Source organism: Apteryx rowi, unplaced genomic scaffold (genome assembly GCF_003343035.1).
Source record: "Apteryx rowi isolate R43461 unplaced genomic scaffold, aptRow1 scaffold_122, whole genome shotgun sequence".
Lineage (NCBI taxonomy): Eukaryota > Metazoa > Chordata > Aves > Apterygiformes > Apterygidae > Apteryx > Apteryx rowi.
Window position 1 is genome coordinate 2,012,567 of NW_020447442.1, and position 21,991 is coordinate 2,034,557.

Sequence of the window (21,991 nt, forward strand, 5' to 3'; positions counted from 1 at the left end):
TTGGCTGGTCAAGTTTTTCAGCCCTAGTAGAGCAGGCTCTGCTGGTATATTTAGCGACAGTGCTCCTGGACTAGCAGAGACAAAGACAAGCACTGATCCTCTGTCAGAACTAGAGAATGGATCTGAAGACATTCCTAGTCTTCACTGCAGTTCTGCTACACACTACCCTGGGCTTCCCTATTCAGGTGAGAGAAGTTTCATGTAACCATGCTCTTTCCTCTAGCTGATCTGTCCTTCCTGGAGTGTAACTGTGGGGTTCCATTTTAATTTGAATTTCCTACAAGACAAATATTTGCAATATAATGCCATATATCATAATACCAGTCTAATAATTTAGTGCCTCCCTTTGGCCTGATTTTGCTGATATTGCTTCTGCATTTAAGAGCTATGGAAAATAATACCTTATACCTATTGATTTTGCAGGAGAACTATGGGAATAGCACAACAAGTAAGTAGCATTAATACTGTATTTTAAAAACAACTAGCAATTGCTGACTGTGTATCAAATTAATTATGTAGCAGGAATCTTGGAGCCTGGTGATTATCTGAGGCAAGTACTGTAACTCCAGTGATGTTTTCAACAATACAATTCTTACCAGCTGAAAGTGCAACTATAGATAATTCATTGCCAGGAATAAATATGCCATGAAATTGCACATATTGGGGGCTTAGTGAAATTATGGCTTTCTGCTTGCATTTCTAACACACCAGCTACTTACTGAGACATTTATTTTCTAGAGTTTTATTCTTATTAAGTGCCCAATTTCCAAAAGTCTGTACTGAACAAATATATCATCTGAAGGAAGGAAAAATTAAGAGGTGTTTGAAGCACTGCTTCAGTTTTCAGCTGAGGACAGAAAAACTTTAGGTTGCCAGGATTGATCCTAGCAGGGGTGCCCAGAAGGAAGGAAGGGACTGTCTGAGGGAATACACTGCGAATAGCAGCAGCAGAATAAAAGATGTTAAGAAAGAAACTCTCTGTTACTCATACTTAGTAAGGAGCAGAGAAATAGAGGTGATGTTATCTACTGTGGAGGGATTCCCATGTTCTGTAAAGAGTGCAGTGTGGTAGCTCCTGAAATGAATGAAGAGCTGGTGAGTGGCGTGGCATTGCATTCAACATGTGGTCACACACAATTGTACTGCTGTGAGCTGTATAACTGATACATGGGGCTGGGAAAGAGACTGCAGGAAAGAGGACTGAAAGCAGACTGCAGCAGTTAAAGCAGCTGCATGTAATCAGTGGTATATGCTTTGTGATAGACAAAATTTTTGACAGGCCAATTTAAGTGATGGTAGAGATAGATGAGAGATCTGAGTCAAAGAAGACTAAGAGCTGTGTATTTAAGGATGCATCCTTCTGTAACGCTGGGATGTAGAATGTTGAAAAGAAGCTTTGACTTCACTCTGTCACGATAGGTAGAAAAATGGAAAAATTGTCAGAAGGCGATGAAAGATATACAGAATTGAATTTCATCAGTGGATGGTAAATATAGACCACGATGCCAATGTGTGAGTGACTTGGCTTTAGAGCATGTGAAGGCACTGACTCTCAGGCTTTTTGAAGGAGGCCATGTCTCCTGACTGTTATTGGACTGAGTGTAGATGTGCTTCATACCTTTTGGCCATGGTTTGTCAGATTTAGATGTGCTTGCACAGACTTAAAAATCAAATTTTATTATGACATTTTGACTTCCACTAAACTGTGGATGTTACCAAAGGACTTTGCTACTCGTTTGCTCCCTTGTTCCACCTTGATACAGCCATAACTGAAAGGGATGTCTGGTATCAGAGAAAGCTTTGCGATGTGCTGAGATAGAAAACTAATAGTACAGGCAGAAACAGTAACAGAACAATTTTTTCAAATCACAAAACAGAAGGAGGTCATTGGAGATCTCTAGAGAAGGTCAATGGAAATAAATCTGTAGGTAGACCTTAACTACAGCAAGAAACTGTCAGGTCAGGGGTAAGGTATTGTGAAAGGAAAAGGCATTAGAAGGTTTGGTTGACATTTTCAGAACAAGCAAGGGGCTAATGAAAACTGACCAGTTCTTCTTTTGTGCTGTCTTTTATGACAAGGAAGCAAAGGGAGGCTGTGAAATTACTGCTCAGTACATTTAGAGCCAGCAGAGAGACATGCTTTCTTGAGTTCAGAGTTGTGGTTGCTGGAACTCAAATTTGCAGGATTACTGAGACAAACACATATAATGAATTTTAATTTACCTTTTTTTACCATTTTTTATGCCTTTTAAGACATCTTTCAGTATTTACAGTGCAAGGAAAACTTGATCTGTGTTTTGAAAAATGCCAGATGCTCACATAATTAGGCACATGGCTGATGCTTTCTGTGATGTCTCACGAGCTTTAAAAAGGTGTCGGGGGCTCTGTGTTTCTAGAAATCTGGAGCCTAATTTTCACTGACTTGACCAATCAATAATCTAGTGCCTCTTGTGTGCATGGATTCTGAATTCAGACAAGCCATTTCAAAAATGTGCTTCCCTGCAGAATTTTTTAGATGACATGGACCTCTCTGATGCAGCTGCTGGGAATAGACTTAACTTTTCTATAATAAACTGTCATTACAATGGAGTTTCATTACCATGTAACTGAAGTAATAGTCTGGAAAGGCAGATCTGAAGCCTCTTTGGCTCAGTAAAAGCAATTTTATTGCAGGTTCTTGATAATTTCTGAATATGAGTAAGTCCCATCAGTATGTTTAGGCAATAACCACTCGGGTCAATGGAAGCTGTAAAAAGGGAAAGGTGCTACAAGCTGTGACAACRCTTGGCAGCCTCCACATCTATTGAAAACACATGAACAAAAAGACGAGGAACATGGATAGCCTTAGAAATATCAGAACTATTTTGCATAAGTGTTCTCTGTGTTAGATAGAAAAAGTAATAAAGGGTTTAAATTTTAACACGGAAGATTGCACTTATTGACAAACTGGAACAGACTGCCAGAAAGGCTTGCGGCATCTCCATCATACTTAAGAACAGGTTAAACACACTGTGATCAGGAATAACATAGATAAAACTGTTTCTGCCTTAGGGAAAGGAGACAAACTGGATGACCGCCTGAGGTCCTTTCCAAGCCTATACTTTTATGATGCTATAACAGTGAAGTTAGGAACCAAAACATGAAAATATTCACAAAATCTTTAAGTCTACACCGATGTGTCATGTGAACAAATGCCTTCTTCCTCCAAATGTTCTGATACCTTTCACAAAACATTCAGTTCATTAAAAAATGGAATTTTTATGTTATTAGATTTCTGCTTGGAAATGTATATATAAGATTAGATTTTCACTTCTATGTTAGTAACACAGAACAGACATTTGCCAGAAACCAGAAGATGCCACACTAGCAAGACATTCTTATGATTCAGAATTGTTCAAAGCTACTGAGAGGTACTGAGTGAATTTGAGATTTTTTGTCTCATGCTAAATTACAGCCTTCATCCCATTTTTAACTTTACTCTTTGGCACTGTGAAACCAGAGAGGATTGTTGAGCTGGTTAGCCTGCATGTGTGCCAGTGAAATCTAGGAACGAGGCATATTTTTGTCCCTAGCTTCCTTTGACGCTTTCCACACTGAACCTGATAAAATGCTTTGCTGATTCTTAGAGAGTAAACAACCAGGATTCTGTCCCTGAACACAAACTACTAGAAATTCTGATAGCTGTTTGTCTAAGTATGAATTCGATTTCTGTACCTAGTTAGTATGCCCTGCTCCCTCTCCAAGCAAGGGGACCTACCAAAGGCATCCCCATGGCTGAGGAGGCCTGAGTTGTTGAACACTGTGAAGCTGCATTTCAGAATCTAATTTGCCCCTTTTGCTTGTCTTTTTCTTCCTTGCTTTTTGCAGCAACAGAACCTACTCAGGTAAGGACAGCTCAAGTCAGCTCTTTTGTTCACTTGGGGTCCAGCATTGTGAAAAGTGAGGTCGGGGCCCATCTACTCCACCCTTATCTCCATCTCTGGAGGAAAGTCTTCTAAGACCAAAGGTGTAACAGAGTGTGTGGTTTCCATTCTTATTTCATTTATTGCCCCACGTTGTGCAGTCAATGCCCTGGGAAGATTTTGCCTTCTTTGGAGTCACACAGAAAATTTTAAACTGCCTTTGCTTGATGAAAGGCAAGAGCAGCATGGCAATCTGTTTTGTTACAGGCATGACCCCCACAAATGGGTATCCCCCTAACCCCCAGTTCCCTATATGGTGGTACATGCCACAGACCTTCACAGTTGTATCGTGAGGTGATACTGGGAGGATTTCATTAGCTATTTCAGCAACCTTGCATTCATACTAGCAGGGACATAAATACAGCTGGAAGATTGAAACCTAGAGCATGCTTCAAATTGCATTTCCTGAGTCTTCTATACTGACTGCCTTTAGAATATCCCTATTTGCCAACAGTTTTCAAAGAAAAGTATCCACCACACCACAATACTTCCACATGGTACAGTAAACAAGAGCTCAGGACTGCAATGATTAAAGATACTTACCATGGTAGCCTGGACACTTATGATCCTATGATACACTCTTTGCATGTTATATTATTTGATATTTATATTATAACACAAATTACTATAATAATGCATCCTCCTTACAGGTTACTATACAAGAGGATATCTATGGTATGTATTATTCCAAGTAAATTTAAGTATTTGATAAGATATACCAACTTTTATCTGCCCACTTGCTCCAGAAAATAACACATGCTAAATATAAATTAATCTCAGGGAAGAAATTTTAAATAAATACAACTGCTCTAACATTTCATGAAAAGCGGTTGTCTCTTTTGGTCTTGGCCAAGTGCTTGGCCTTGCTAAAAATCTCAGCTGCTTTTTTTGCTAACAACAGCTCCACTTAGATAATGCCCTTATTTAAGTCACCTCTGAAGGTTACAGTAAGTGCAAAGGCCAAGTGCACATGCATTTTTTGATGTCAGGACTCATGGCATGATGCTCAGATTCAGCTGAGTTCTACTTAGTGTAAGGCCTCAGAGACCCTGATGCTAGGATTAGCTGGGGACCAGTCTGGCTCATGGAATAGGACTGCAGCTCTGATTTCATTGGTTTCAAGGGTTTTCAAGAGGTCAGGGTGTCCAGCAGTAAGCACCAGGACAACTCTCCATCTGTTTTTGCTCCAGGTGTCTTATGTTGGGGGTTCAAGTGTGAAGTGTGCATGGAGAAGGGAATCTATGTTGTCCGAGGGCACAGGGGGAGCCCTGTAGACAAGAGGAACTGCCAGCTGGCTGCTTGAGCCAGACAAACCAGACCTATAAGAGCCAAAGGTCCAGTCCTTAAAATGCAATGATAAAAAAAGAGAGAGGGTGAGGAAGAGAAAGGCTCTTGGAGCTGAATGCCAAAATGATCATAGCTGTTGGGAGGTTCACAAGACTGTCCCTGAGCAAACGTATACATGACTTAATGCCATGCCAACCCATAAATATGCTCTGCAAGTTTCATATGCACCACCGTAATCAAGACCAGATTTAAGGGGGCCCCTGGAAGCTCATATGGGTTAAAAAATCAGGATTTCTATTTTCTTTGGAATGAGAAAGTGACACTCTTGCATCTCTGTGCAGAATCTCATCCGCCTACAGAGACAGACTACGAGGAGGAAGTTATTTTTAACAGAATTCTGAAAGTTAACAAAGGTAACATCACCAAAGCCCTGCTTATACTGGCCCTATCTATTGTGCCTTCTTGGGGGGATGACCAATGTCTTACCACAGTCTATGAAAATATTCTTCCTATCTGTTATTCATCTACATATAAGACCCACTCAGAGACAGGCCACAGGAACTACTTCGTCTAGGTTGTTTACTGAAGCCCCAGGCCATCTCAGATCTATTGTGTTAATACTGAAGATGATCCTGGATGTGGAGGCAACTGAACTATGCAGGCAGCTTCTTCAGCTTTAACTTCAGGGGTCTTTGTCCTTCTTTGGATACAAAAAGAGACCCTGTGATGTTTGAATATTTTATTAGTTAATTGCCTTCTTCTTGAATGCAAGTATCACTGGAGCAGTCATATGGCTTTGTAATATGGACTCCTAAATAAGCTATGGTTAGTACCACGCTTCCCATTTCAGACCTCTCCTTGATTCTTCCAAATATTTTGGCCCCTTTCTGTCAACTTGTCTTTGTCACCACTTCCCTTCAGCAGTCACAGAAGAAGCTTTACTCCTGTCTGTAGAAACAGACACCGAACATTCCTACAGTTTCCTATAGGCAGTGCTCAACCTCCTTTTAATTCTGTCCCTCTGCACTCTTGCCTCCTGATTTGCCTTACTGGCATCTCCCACTTTTGCTCAACACCCTTCCTGAGCAGATATTCAATGGCATTCACTCAGTGTTGCACGATGAGTGAAGCAGCTCAACTAATACACTGCAACTGCTTTCAGCTCTTCCCCGTCTTGCCTAAACACTACCCAACAGAGGTGGAGCTTCCTACCTCTTCTCTGAGCTAAGGACGCAGCAGCGAAGAAGGTAGGGGAGCAGACAATGTCCATTTAACCCAATAGACTGTTTCTGACTGGCCAGCAGCAGATGCTTAGGGAAAAATATAAAAGCAGAACAAGTAGAGGGTGACAGTTTTCCAAGTGTGCCTAGCAGCCTCCAGCAATCCATGGCTCAGATATTTCTGCCCTTTCTTTCTCACATAGACAGCTCTCAGCTCTTGCAGGAAGGTGACATAGTTCCCCAAAGGAGCCGCAGTGCCATCAACTGTCGAAATCGCCATTGCAATTGGCCCCAGTCCAGTGACGGGATTGTCCGTGTTCCCTATGTTTTGGATCCTACTTATGGTAGGTATATATTTTGATAATTCTTTTTTTTTTGTAAAGGATTTTTCCAATAACCTTCAGGTGGAAACCTACTTCCAGTAGCTGCACAAACAGTTGATGAAATCTGTTCTAAGGATTTATTTGTATTGTGCAAGCACAGATGAATTGTAAATTACAAAGGTCTGAATAGGAAAAAAAAAAAGATCAAATTTCCTTGAGGTTTGCATCCATAATATTTTGGGTCTGGTTTCTTGGAGACAACAACGATCATTCCCTCTAATGGTATCTGCTAGAATATCTGCCTTTATGAGGTTCATGCCTATTGCATGTGGTTTGAATGGACTATTTTTCATAAGCAAAAGAGCTTCCCATAGCTGTCACCAAGTGGACAATCTGCAGATACATCAACAACCACTGCTATAATTTAAGACAAGTAGTTCAGAAAACAGAATCCCATCTGAATCTGTCCTGGACAAAGTCTTGGATAAAGAGAGCCTTGTGCCAGGCTATTTATATTGCAAATGAAATTCACTACTGAGCAAAGAGCCATAAAAAGACTAGGCTAATGTTTCTGTTCCTCCTTTACACTGTTTTTGAGCATACATGAGATTTTAATGGCACAAGTCATTGTTCTTGTGTGACCCCCAAATTATCCCCCTTCCTTCTCCAGAGGAAAACCACATAAAAGTGATTCAAGATGCTATGGCAGAATTTGAAACATTGACTTGTATTAATTTTGTGAAGCGCAGGACAGAACGCGACTATCTCAGCATTAAATCTGCCGATGGGTGAGTTGAATAAGTGAATATGTTATTTCTATATTGCTTTTCATGCCTTCACTACTCTCATCTTGTGTGATCCTAGAGAGGACTGGATTTAGAGAAGTAACTTCATGCTTTATCAGGGTGCAAAGTATCCTGCTAAAGATCCAGCATTTACATCAGGGACTCACCAAAGACACTGAAGTGACTCACAGATCATGGGAAACCAGCAGTAAGGCAGAAAGAATATCCTTAGCTCATGTTTGCTGTGTGATGCAATTCACACTTAGCACAACATGTAACAGGCTGTTGTGGTTTTAATTTGCACAGGAGGCATCAATTTCAACTTAGGAAAGAGCAGTTCTCTGAATCAAACACAGCATTGGCTGTCAAGGTCAGAATTAGAGCCTTTGATAGAATTGTTCAGTATCCCTTAGCTTAAAAGTGCCATTCAGGTTAGCTCTATCTCTGATACAGGATTCAGTCATTTGAGAAAAATGGTTAATTCTAAGGAGTTAACATCACTGTGTACAGAAAGCTAGCATGCAGGAACCTCCATGCTATTGAAGGGCTTCTAGGAGGCTTTAGTGATGCACATATTGTTTGCTGATTTTCTGCACCATGGTCAGTTTTGTCTTTCTGTTGGCTCTGATCACAACAGACTGTAAGGAATCTCTTCCATTCCCACAACAGACATGTACAGTAAGGTTCTCCATACTGTCCCCATACCTGTCTGACAACACAAATCCATGTGTCTTCTCTTGTTGATGTTCCGTGTCTTTCCCAGCTGCTGGTCCAACTATGGAAAAGTAGGAGGTGGCCAGACTGTCTCTGTGATGAAAGGAGGCTGCATGTGGAAAGGAATAATTCAACACGAACTGGACCATGCCCTGGGGTTTTTGCATGAACATTCTCGAAGTGACAGGGATAAATATGTAAAGATCATGTGGGAGTACATCAGTCTGGGTAAGTACCTTTTAACTCCTCAATGTAGACAGTACAGTAGGTATGTCCTACTGTTCCCAGCTCTTCCTTCTTCTCTGAGAGGAAGTGGTAAGAAACATGCTTTAAATATGATATCATATATTACAGCTGACAGAGCAGACTTCAGGAAATTTGAAAATTCCAATAACCTGGGTCTTCCATATGACTATTCCTCAGTAATGCACTATGGCCCGTAAGTAACAGCATGGCACTGCCTCTGTGGAATTGAAATCTTGCATTAGAATTAGCTTCCATAGTAACTCTCTTCTAACTATCATCTTCCCCATTTCCCTCTCTGAGAAAAACACTGAGAGTCAGTTCAAACAAGGCATTCCCCAAGATTACTTTATTATTCTTAGCTTTCCATTAAGGAGTCATTCCCAGCTGAGCTGGGATGGGGGAAGGAGCATGTCTACTGGACATCTTGATCAAACCTAATTAAACAGCACTGTTAAGTTATGCCAACAACCAAAATCCCAAGGAAGCAGCTTCAAAGTAGAGCTCCTCCCAAGGAACTCCCAAGTCAAGAAGATTTTCAACCATAGATAGTTGTGTGAGGGCAAGCTGCTTTTTTTCTTCTGTTTCTCTGTCACCTAATATAATGGGACCCTGGGCTAGAACTAGTTTTCCAAAGTAGAATTACACTACAAAATAACTACAGCATGATAATTAGTGTTATGCATGTACTCTTGTCAGTCTAAGATCACAGACAGGTGAATCCATGCACAAAAAGAAATAAATTGATATACAGGTGATCGAAGGCTTTTCTATTAGAAGTGTTCTACAAAATGGACTCACCCCTTCAGTAATTTCTGCAGCCCTTTCCAGGGCTTAATCATCACCTTAAACATCTCCATAACTGCTGTGACAACAAGGCTATTACTCCCCAACCACCTTCGAGCATGAGAAGGGCTTGGAGGGTTGCTTGGCTTTTCTTTAAGGTTGAGTTTTGGTTCTGTCTTTAATAAATTCTCAAGAAGAACAGCAAACGACTGAAGAACCATATCATAAACTTAGCACTCCAAACAGCATGGTTTGGAGGCATTCTTGTATCATGGGGCAGCAAGCAGACAGTTTGCTTTGAAGCTTCTATTCCTCTTGCACAAGAGACTTTGCATTCTCATCTGCTGGAATATGCATTAAGAACTGGCCAGAAGAACAACCCAGCTGTCAGACAAAATTTAAACAACTTACGTGCAATTGCTCTGCTCTCTGTAAAGCATGTAGATTATGCCATTAAGACTTGGAAAAAGTCATTTTCCTTAAAGGACTACAAATTTTCCGTGTTTTTGCAGACACACATTCACTAACACCACTGGGAAAGCAACTATTGTACCAATTCCTGATGAATCAGTACATATTGGACAGAGGCAGGGATTGAGTAACTTGGATGTGGCCAAAATCAACAAGCTCTACAATTGCAGTAAGTGCTTCAAAGCCATCCCTTCATCTTCTATTCAGATCTTCCATGAAGGTGTTTAGGCAGCTCTGCAGAGGCAGAGGTTTCTCACAGATTGTGAGTCTACTCTTCTAAATCCGTGGTACCCATTAGGGTCACTTCGGGAGGTAACGCAAAGGTGAAGCTGGAGGCACACTGTGATTAGTAAGAAAATGCTTTCTGCATCCAGATTAAAACAAATATATTCACTGTTGGTGTAAGTGGGTGCAATTCCACTGGCCTGACTGGTTACTGTGTTGTACGCTTCACTGGAGTTGTTGGGCTTCTTAAAGCTTAAGAGGCAACTATAAAACCCACAAAGAGTCAGACATCTCGGTCCCTCATTGCAGTTTATATTTAAGGACTGAGCCAAACCAAAATAGCTATAGGTTCCTCTGAACTGGAACAGTTTCAAGATGCCTTGTCCAGTTCTAGCCTAATAGTTTTCAAATGTTTAAGCTATTATTCTAAATGTGTATAAATTTTCCACTCCTTAAACTTCTGCTAGAAGAAATTCTCCCATATAAACAAAGAAATTTGTTCAGTCAAAGGGAAAAAACATGGTAAATTATTTTCCCTTGCACAGAGGAGAGACCAAGTCCTCTTCCTAAACTCAGAATTTAACTATTGCAGAGAGATATTTTTGCTTGACTCTTCTAGCATAACTTGATTTCCCTATCCCAGTGGAAAATTGTATGTCTACTGACCAGTGGCAGCAAAGTAAAACTTCTCACACTCTTTTTAGATTGAAAAGGTAGAGTAGAAAGAGTACTTCATCCTGAAATCCCTTGCTGTACTGTGGAATTATCAATAAAAGCTAATGCTTTTTCCATGTGCTACTTTACTTTCCATTTTGATGCAGATGCTTACAATTATGTGAAAATTAGGACATGCTTCTTCATTTTAACCAAGATGTACAAGTACCCTGAAATGAATGCTGGAAGATCAGAAAATCAAGACCATTACGTTCTGAAGAGAGTGTAGTTGTAGATGAGTAGAAGTAGTTGTAGATGAGTAGAAGTATCTTTTAAGTTTGGTGCTGAGGCAAACATTGTTTTTCTCTCAGGTCGCTGCAGCACTATTCTCGATACAGCATCTGGGTCACTGAAATCTGCCAATCATCCAAGAAATTACTCAGATAACACCAACTGTGTCTGGCTCATCCGAACCCGATCCAGAAAGGTAATCACAGGTTAATAATGGTCTTGGACTATGGCTGAACTGATGTCTTTCTGTGTTAAGTGATTTGCACTGTATCTGCACACCAGTTACCAGATCTTTTTCATGAGAGAAATTTTAGACTAGCATCTATTTCTTCTTCATGTCCTTAAGCCAGGTATGGGCAAAGACAACTGCACAGTTGCAATTTTGAAAAATCTCCATACATTGAGCTTCAGGTTTGCAAAATCAAGACAAAGCAGTCTGAGCATGGGAGCATTCAGTCACAGGCCCATTATATCTGAACCCTGCAAATTCAGGGGATGAGAGGCAAGGCTGGGTAAGCAGTTCCAATTCTGACTTAGTTACAGCTTGGATTCTGTCTGTTTTAAAGGACACTCCATGAAAGAAGTCATTTATGTGTATATTGAAGGCTTGTTTCCTCTTCCCTTACAGATTTCCCTGCACTTTCAGGCCTTTGACCTGCAGACAACCAGAGGCTGTCAGGGCGATTACGTTAAAGTTTATGATGGAGCCAGCAAATCTTCTGCAGTTCTAATGGACAAAACCTGTGGATCAAAGATACCCAATGACATAGTTGCTTCCAGCAATCTTATGCTCATAGAGTTTGTCACGGATGGTGTTGATACAGCTTCTGGTTTCCAAGCCACCTTTACTTCTGGTAGGTCTGAGAAAAAGGAGAACGTCAGAGAAAGAAAAACAATCTATATCAAATCAACATGTGTTCTACCTTCCTCTTTGCATGTGATTTGGGAAAAACATTGTTTGAGGAGGTGACCTTTGATATAACGGGTCAGTCTTGCATTGATACCATTTATTCCTTCCAGAAGATGAGGCCATGCTCATCCCAAATAGTGTCAGCAGGTGATTCCCAGATTCCACAGTTTGCCTTGCCTCTCAGATGTATGCCATTCCAAAACATGTGCAATCAAGGGTGTGATCAATTTAATGTTATTGCTAGTGTTAGTAGCGCAGTAAATTAGACATTCTTGTATTATGAAAGAGAATAAATCATAATGTAACATTTAAATATACTATTCCTCTGTAAAAGATGCATTTTTAAAATCAGACAGTTCAGAGGGCAAGAGAGATTTATAGTGAAGCAGGTCACCTAGCCACATGACAAGAAGAGAGGCAGTATGTCCATTGTCAGAATCCTTGGAATTTATCCACCTAAAACACATTTTCCTCAATTCCATTCATTAATAACTAAGGCTACAACCACACAGTTAAGTTACTGCAGGCTGCCAAGATAGCATGTATCAGCTGAACTACAAAAATGTCTGTGTGTATATCTGAAGTCTAAAGGAAGTGTGCAGTTATTCAGCTTGGCTTAGTTGGTATGAAAGAAAGCTCAGCTAAGTCACATTACCTTCTATTTGCCATGGGCTAAGAACACGCACGTGGGGAATTTGTGCAGATCCATTGAAATGCAGTAACTTAATGGTATATCCAAACCATAACAGCGATATTGCATTGTGTCAATGTAATACCTATTTCTGTAAATAGTAGCTATAAAGGAAAGAAAAATAAGAAAACTCCCCATGCCACTGATTTGTCATCTACTGCAAAATGATCCTAGTTGTCAGCTAAAGTGTGATTTAGTGTTTACATACTTCAGAGATGACACTGTTTGTTCAGAGAGCACTGCAAGCTAAATATTCTCTTATTTTTCTTACAGTAAGGGCCCAAAGAAAACCTAGTACCCACAACTGACTTAATGGAGAAGAGCCTATTCTGTGAATATTGAAATTATGCTTTTCCTACTTTGCTCCTTTCCTGGCTTGGATTGGTATGAAATTCAAATCTATTTTGAATCAAAGTCTTCAACTTACAGAGAAAGTTTACTCCCCAAGCCATATAAATGTATGAATTCTGTACATCCTGTGTGCCCCCCTTTCATCTGCACAGTTAAGTTATTACCTCTTTCTATTTAACAATTTAATAAAAGCTTCATATAAAAAAAGTGTTTCCATTTCTCTTTTCCAATAGTCCCTTCCAGCCACACACATTATGTCATCTTACTTTTTAGCCCCCTTCATTCAGTCATAAGAGTATCTCTTAAGCATATCACATATCTTTGTCATAGGTTTAGTTATTTGGCTGAAGAGACCAGCTCCAAACCTCACAAATTCATTTTACATTCTTCACAGTCCTGAGCATGAAAAGGAGGTCTTAGATACTGCCTCCCTTCCCAGCCTAACTTTTAAGCTTCCAGAACTGACATCTCCCTTAATGATCCTATTATATCCATAAATCACAAGAAAGATGGACATGACAAAAGTATTGCCATAAAGGACTGCTACTTCCTACTGTACTACATGGTACTTTCCATGTACTAGGTAGGGGCCAGCTAAGGGTGCTTTTTTATCCATAAGACATTTTTTAGTCCACAGGTATGGTTAAATCTTTCACATGACAAGAGGTGGACTAGAGACTGCTGCAAGAGTTCATGTTCATCTTCAGCTCTTCAGGGAAGAAACTTTTTGCCAGGCCAGAAGCTAAACACTCCTCTTCTGATCTCATAAGGAGGACAAAGTTGGGAGAGTGGCTGAGGTCCCAGGAAGTTCATTTCATAGCTTTCGCATGCAATTACGCTTTTAAAATAGCACCCTTTTGGTCACAAGCCTATTATTTCTAATAGATTTGAGAGCAAAATAGGCTGATATTTTATTTTTGTTAGCATAAATCAACAGTTAACCATACTATGATTAGCACTACTAACTCTAGTATTTAATGCTTGTACGCTGAGATCTGAAAAATGCAAATGCTTTCCCTGGTTTTGCTCTGTAATACTCGGAACCTTGGAACCTTTCTCACAGAAATACATTTCTAGAAGAGAGCTGTGGGAAATGAATTTAAACCTCAGAGTAAAATTGATATAGTAAACAACAAATTATTAGTCACCTTCCTTTTGTTAAAAGAGACACCAAAAAGTAAGGCTAAACTTGCAAGCATTTGCTCAAAGCTGTCTCTATATCTAAGTACACTACCGGGGTAAACTATTACCATTACATACCTAGAGTACACCATACCAACAGAGTCATATGCTTATTTCTAATCACATCTTCCAGATGAGATTTTTTTTAAACAAATAAACACTTAAAATTGCCTTTTCCCAAGTATGAAGAATCAGTCACTTACTTGCAGATAGAGAAACTTTAATTCCATTGTAGATTGCTTCTTCATCGCACAGTGATAAATGGCTGTACAAATGCCTCTGAAGAAAGCAATTTTGAGTCTACTTTATAACTGACATTTCTTCAGTTCTTCAGATACTGCAGGTAACACTCAGGTGTTGCTATCCACACATCATATGAAGCGTTGTCCTTCTGAAACTGTTAAAAATGTAGTTCTAGAGAAACAGCTGAAATTCCTGAACCCCTCCAGAACAGAATGCAGGAGAGAATACTGCAAACCCCCAATATACTGGTGGGTTGGGAAGGGCTAATTTCTTATTAATTTTGATCTAACTAATGAGGACTGCCCCCCCTGAAGAGCTTAGAAAACTCCTTATGGAAATACAAAATGGAAAAAAATATTGATCTTTATGAGGCTCTTAAGATACGCAATTTTTATTTCACATTTATTTCAGTTAGGAGGTTAGCATTTTAAAACAGTTTAAAAATGTAAGTCTTTTATTTCTCTATCAAAATGTTTTTCAGATTTGATTTAGGTACCTTTTTGGTTCTGAGTTTCTCTCCAGGGGTTTTTACATAGGCTTCCATAATGCTTTTTTCACAGTGATATCCCCCAGATACCTTTACAAATGGCTTTACAGAAATCCTTTGTGGCTTGAACAGGGTCTGGCACCAAACTCCTGAGAAATGGATGCCAGAAAAAAACAGCTGCTGCTTAAATAAACCCTATATATATATGAAGAAATTTGGAGAGCTTCCAAAGAAACATGCTTGTTTATTGGCTCATCAGCTTTTGTGCAAGCTTCATGGAGCAAAGATTTCTCTCTCCTGTCAGAAATGACCTCAGACTTTACCTAGCATGGGCATCTGTGACTTGAAAGCAGGTAGTACGTTACTTACCCCTCAAGATTTCAGAGTGGTAGAGATGAAATGGCATGTAAAGAGATCTCGCTTGCTAGCAGAGGTGTTCACAAGGAGGCAAAGATAGGTTCATATGGCCTACACTGAAGCTCCAGAGCACAAGAAAATGCTCCCCAAATCTCGTTCGACAAATTAAAATCTTTCCAAGTTGACATTTGTTGAAGAGGTTCACAAGTAAATAACTGCTTGTTGTTTGCCTTCCCACTGGAACCAAGTGGCAGTATAATGTCTACGTTAAGAATTCAGAGCTATAGTAGGCAACCATATTTCTTTGAAAATCTGGCCAAAAGCCTATTTGCCTCTCTTCAGGAGCCTAAAATCAACAGTTTGATTTTTATGATTAAAATTAAGGGTTTCTTTCCTTAACTTGGGTTCACATTTGTGCACGTGCACCACTGCAATAGTAGGTATCAGTGTCTTCAGGTTCCAAGTTGTTTATTTGCAAATACAATGTATTTATTGCATTGTCCCCAGAGATGGAGAAATAGTTTTGTACTGAGCTAGAAGAATACTTGGTGCTATCAAGAAGCTCATGCTGGATACCCAATACAATCTTCTGCTTGGAGACACTCAATGTCAGCTCATCCAGTAGTCACTGAACTTGAAACCAGCGCATTTCACAGGTGAGGCTAAGTGACACATCAGGCTTTTTCACATCTCCTCCAGACTCCAAAAATTCAGCCTTTGACTGGACACCTGGAATAAGCAATAAGCCTGTAAGGAATCATAATAAATATAACCTACCATACCCTTGGGTATGTGTAGCAATGTGGTGTGAAACGCAGTTACCAGCCAGGGTCTTTATAAAGAAATTAATATCTCACCACAGTATCATAGCCACATTGATGGAGGAAGTTCACAATGCACAGCTCCAAGATCTGAATGGGGGTTGTTCTTGGCTTTAAAAAGGAAATCAGCATGCATTTCCCCTTCTTAGTGTAGCAGTACACTAATCACTAGAAGCACAGATGCTTCAAACTATTCTCAGAAAAATCACTTGCATATAAACCTGCTAGAAATGGCTTTTCTCAAAACAGCATAGGAATTCAGTTCGTTCTGCTGAATTGTACAGCCTGAAGGGTTGGTGGTTTACCTAGCCTATATTAATGGATTTGTGAAGAGCCCTTAAAGCACATTGTATTTCACCAGGCTACACCTGGTGGAATTCCTATATTCAATCCTGTCCTCAGAGAATGTGATATCAAATTCTCATAAAATTAGAGAAGGGGTGCCCCAGGAGATCAGCTCAACAGTTTTGCCTTCATAAAAATGATAATTAAGCTACACAGTGTTTGCAATTTTCTGAAGGCTAGCAACAACCATCTCCCCCCCTTCCCTGCCTTAAAAGGCAGCAACTAGCTGTTGTTTGAACTTGCCATACATGAGATGCTGTGTGGAGCAATGCTGTAACATGACCATTGTGTTCAGGTGGTCCATTTGCAAACAGTGTCTTATGGGAATTGTTTCTGGGAATGGTAAATTGTCCTCTGGCAAAGGTGGTGCACTCTTCAGTATCTCCCACCCAATAGCTAATAGTCACAACCCATTCCAGCCCATTCTTGGGAGTCTATCACAGCCATCTTAATCAATGGTTTCCTAAGATAAATCCAGATACTTTTCAAGAAGTGTGGTGTTAATCTCCAAATTAAAAAAGAAAAAAACCACCCTTTGCCTTGAGCTGAATGCCTGGTGAAGAAAGAAGGAAAATAATTTGTGTAACTCTGAGCTTATGACCTAAGTCTCCAAAATAGTAGCTGAATTGCCCCTAAAAGCTGCCACAAGGAGAATGATTCTCTGAGAGGACATCCCAGTTCTTGCTTTCGAGAGGAATTTCTGGTGGGAAGGTATTAAATGCAGCAAACCCAGGAGCTGCAGCTTCTCCCTGTGAATAGTGCAGAGATATGGCTGGTTTTAAACATGACATTGAAGCTTCCTGTTTTCCTTGCTCATACAGGATACATCTACACTGTTTACACAGTTGTAAACTTGGGCTGCCCACTGTGAGCTGGCCGAATGCAAGCTGTCAATCAACAACTACCTGGCTCCACTTGGGACTCAAACTCCATTTGCTTGGGACAACCACAGAGCACTAATCACATAACTGCTTGGCTTCAAGTGTGGGAAGAACCTGTTTGCTCCTGTGTGCTGAAGATGACTTAGATGTGTCCATGGGGTGATGAAATGACAGCTCCAGGTGATTTAGGTTAACATTTGAAGCAAGGAGACACAGTGATTTCATAAAACCATTTTGGGGAAAAAAAAAATCTCTGAAATCCTATTGGCAGTGACTGAGAATTTATTGAAGCTGCAAGTGTCTTTAAATTGATAAAACAATAAAATTAAGGGGGTTGGTTTTGAGGGAAATTAGTGATCGGTGTTAAGGGAAGCAAAAGCCAGTGGACTTTAAGACCCTGGGGTTCCCCCTTCTCATTTCACAGAATGAGAGGCCACTTCCCTGTCAAGGGGCAGCCAGCAGAGTCCAGGTCCGTGTGGGGCTGGTCTGACTCCTGTTGCATAGGGCAGAGCCAAAGCTGTTCCCAAAGACTGAGTCAAGATTCAACCCGAATATGCGGCCACTCGCTTCCCACAGGGCGACTCTCTGCAAATCCCAACAGCACAGCTGCTTGGGATGTTGTGAGCAAGCCCAGGACAGCCACTGATTCCAGCTGGCATGGGTTCCCAGCCATAGGTTGGTGGGTAAAGGGAGAGCACAACTAGGCAGCTTGTCTGTCTGCCTGGGAACACCTTCTAGCCTAGGGAGTTTCACATCCCCCTGCTCTGACCATGCTCTTCCCCCATGCCAATCCCAGCCTGAGGGCAGAAGCTACCCTGTTCAGAAGGACTCTAATTTTATCTACATCTAATGCCATATAGTACAACCATAACCGTTCTCTTATGCAGATGGGGATTTCTCTCCAGCTCCTGGAACACATGCTAGGCTGAACACAAGGCAGCAGCACTCTAGGTGAGTGTCTTGGCCTAGGAATGACTTCTGCTATTATTCATGAGGCTCTCACCAAGTAGGTCCAGCTGCAGCTCCAAACACTCATCTCCAGACTCCTCTCGTGGTGTCCTCGGTGTGTCTGTGTCCTATTCCTCATCCTTGATCAACTCCAGAAGAAACATCAGACAATACAGCAACATCATCTTCAGAGAGACCATCTTTCTGGAGAGAAGTCCCTGCTGGGCAAGGAAGTACTTCAGCAGGGAGAGCAGCCTCACAAGTCACAACTGGGATTTTCCAAGACCCACATCCAAGTGTGTGCACTCTACCGTGGGACAGCCGCAAGGTGTCTCTCTTGAGCAGCCCCAGCCTAGAGGCCATCTCAACAGGACAGAGCACCAGACAGGCTGTGGGGCTCCCCTGGAGGTTTCTATTTCAGAGGTGCTGCCTCGCAGGATGAAACTGGTGCTTCTGCTTCCGGTACTGACCCTGGATCAAAGCTACTTTGGGCATACAGAAACCTTCACATACACAAAGCGCCCCAGGGATGGGGCAGGGCATCTCCTTTAGGATACCAGCTCTCTTCCCCAAACTACATCCACAGCAATCCAGCCTCGCCAGTCCTTGTGGAGAGATTCTTAACAGAAATACAGAGATTGGTAGGAATGCAGCAGGAATGGATATGTGTGCATGTGAGAGACCTGGAAGAAGCAGTAGAACAAGAACAGCCTGTACTGATAACAAAGGACACCATTCCCATGACACGGCTCCCATGAGGAACATGGAAGACTGAATTGTTTATGGTTTATGGCATGACCACAGGGCCTGCACTCTGCTCAGGCCACAGCACAGATGACTCGTCAGTGGGAGATTCTGCACCCTCATTCCAGCAAGTTCACCGCATACCACGTGCGCTACCCCAACAGGGAAGCAGACACATCCCTCCAAGCAATGACAGACAGACCTTTCTGAACATGAGGGACTCTTCTATGGGGAGGCACAGGACTGTACTTCCCATGCTTGTTTCAATGGTGTTTTCCCATGCTGGTCTGAATTCTTCTTCACTAGGCACTGTGCAAACATGGGATAATTATACTGTCACCCTGAACCCTAGACCCTCCCTTTGGGGTCTTTGTGTTCAGCATGCTGGGACATACRCACACTGTGTTGGCTACATAGCATCCTGTCACGCTGCCCCTGCCAGCAGTGATCAGTCAGGGAGCGTGGGATCCCATATCTATGTCCTCTGTTCCTTTCTGTCCAGCAGCTCTTTGCCCACCCCATCACCTGTCCTCACTCTGCCCCCCTGCCCCAGACCTCTGTGCCCCTGCTAAGCTCACAGTGGGGTCTCCATAGAGTGGGGGGGGATGCAACCAGATAGGTCGTGACTCCCTTGGGCTATGTGCAGGAAGCACAGCCACCATGCACAGTCAGGCAGGGGAGCTAGTGCCCCAAGGGAGCAGAAAGACATAGGTGGAGCTGGTCAAGATCAGGCTGGCAAGGATGACAGGCCTGATAGGAATAGCAAAGGCTTGCTTGAGCTCAGCTGGCCAAAGGGTCCAGAGCTGCATTCAGATCAGGCCTTGATCACAGGCAGGACTCCCCAAAGCAGATAGGCACCAGCTTCAACCAGATGCCCCCCTGCAAAAGGCAGAGCTGAGCCCTCTCTAAAATGGCAGCCAGAGTACATCAGCACAAATATTATTTGCAACTTTTCTTTCAATTTAGTTCTGTAAGTCGATGTCTTCACCAAACGAACATTTTTTTTTCAGACAACTAGTTTCTGTGGAAAGAGTTATTTTAGTGAAAACCAATCTTTCTTAACCAGCTGCCATTTAGGTTGACACTATGCTTGAAAGGGGAGACTGAGAAAAATTAATATTGCTTTGTGCAAATGAAGTGCACACAATGCTCTATACTTCAACATCAATATGCTATGCAATCAGTATCTATGCAAACAGACTACTTTATGGGGAAAAAAATCAAGTTTTGTATTGTAGATCAAACTTTAACATTTCAATAAACCTTTTAAACTTAAGTGAACTAGAAAAGAACAAACAGCAACTATCCAACTTACATAACTCTGTGTTCCCTTGGTCAACAACTCTGGCAGGGAGTGCTAAACAAAAACAGAATTTGAACAATTTGGATTTCATAGCAAAAATGAAAACTAATTCTAAATACATAGATTATATATTCTTTTGAGGTTATACTCCACTTTCTCTGTGATCTTTTCCTTGATTATTTACTGTTGATACATACTGATGCATGTGTTGGTGATTTTTTTTTTGTTGGTGATTTTGTTTTTTTTTTTTAACTTGAAAATCTGGCTCTCTGGATATTAGAATACCAGTGGATAAAATGTGATTTTTTCTTCTGTTTTTTAGAGGGGTATGAAGAGATGACAATAGATAGAATATGGAGTAATGCATACATTAAAGATGTCATCTTAAAAATATAAAATTATATAAAGTGTCACTTATATACATACTTGCTTAAAAAGATCCAAATAAAAACTAATCAGCTATAGACATACAAATCAATAACTGAGTGAGATTTCTAGACTGTTGGACACTTTTGCATGTAAAAATGAAGAAGAAAACAGAACCCACTCAGCTAGGTTTTAGGATAGACCTAAAGATAGTCATCATCATTATTATTTTTTTCATTTACACCAGACTGATGATACATTGGATCCCACTCATCCCCCACAGATTTCTGCTCTCTACAAGTGATATACTTTCCTTCGTAGCAGTCTGATTTTTCAGATTGACACCCTTCCACCTAGGTAGAAAACAGCTCCTTCTTCCCTCCACATGTAACAGTTACAAGTTAAAATCTAACTTGAGATCAACGTAATTTCAATTCTGACTGAGCGTTTCATTCATATTTGTTATAATGTCAACGGTAAGAGCAAACACTTTTAACCCCTTATCTGAATAAGTCATTTCAGAAGTTACATAACTTTACAAAAATATCAGTGATAAATTGATATGCTGTAAGCAGATTTAAATTCTTTTTTTCCCGAAGGATAATTCCACCTCATAAGGCTGCTGACAACTCTTGCATCACAGCCCCGCGTCGCTCTCCGGCCGCTGAGGGAGCTTCGGGTCTCAGTGAACCCACCTTCACTCGCTGCCCTCATATCACTCTTCCCCCATCAACCCTAAACCAAAAATCTTCCAGTCCCTTTCACGCTCTCGTTTACACTCTCCTTTTTCCTTCTCTCCTTGTATCTCTCACTCCAACCGCGCCGGACTTCTTCATACCAGCCCTCCTTCCCACAGGTGCCCGCCAGTTAAAGCGAAGAGGGGAGGAAGGGACCCACTCAGCTGCGTTTTAGRACAGACCTGCAGCCGTTGTCCTGCCGCCGTCTCCTCCCGCACCGGCACGCTGCGAGGCGGCCAGTCCCTCATACGCACAGCCGCTGGCTGCTGCCCGCCCGCTGCCGCCTCAGACAGCGCCGCCTGGCCCGCTCAAACACCCAAACCGCCGAGGCCAAGCCACGGTAGGCAGCAGCTGGCGCAAACGGCGTTTGCTGCCGCCCTCCGCGGTTTGGGAACTGCCTGACGCCAAGCGCGGCCGCCCCCAACCACCCCCTCACCCCGCCCCCCGGCGACCGTTAACCACGAGGACCGGCCGCCCCCAACCCCACCCCCCGCGCCGGCGACCGTTACCCGCGAGGACCTCACCGCACGCCGTCGGTGGTCGCTGGCTGTTAAATTCTCCCCCTCTGCCGGCGCCAAGTTGTCAGGAGGGGCAAACGGCAAGCTCCTGGGAGCAGGAGGGAGGGCGGGAGCAGCTCTTCCAAGTTCGGGGAGCGAAAGTATCA

The 21,991-nt window shown here is 41.8% G+C and overlaps 1 protein-coding gene and 1 long non-coding RNA gene across 2 annotated transcripts; one reads left to right on the forward strand and one right to left on the reverse strand.

The window, feature by feature from the left end:
• Nucleotides 1–104: 104 nt before the first annotated feature.
• Nucleotides 105–12,132, forward strand: LOC112978420 (astacin-like metalloendopeptidase). Its single transcript, XM_026091939.1, is given in 14 exon segments — nt 105–185; nt 424–448; nt 3,868–3,884; nt 4,613–4,637; nt 5,591–5,662; nt 6,673–6,813; nt 7,463–7,580; nt 8,341–8,519; nt 8,646–8,730; nt 9,833–9,960; nt 11,042–11,157; nt 11,590–11,907; nt 11,910–12,014; nt 12,016–12,132. Coding segments are annotated over 14 exon segments (1,515 nt in total). The 5' UTR covers nt 105–116.
• LOC112978428 lies at nt 11,750–21,625 on the reverse strand. Its single transcript, XR_003257888.1, has 6 exons — nt 21,510–21,625; nt 20,237–20,278; nt 18,233–18,395; nt 15,195–15,911; nt 14,299–14,492; nt 11,750–11,821 (listed from the first exon to the last, which is right to left on the reverse strand). It is a non-coding gene; the product is annotated as an uncharacterized LOC112978428 (long non-coding RNA).
• Between the last annotated feature and the right edge of the window lie 366 nt (nt 21,626–21,991).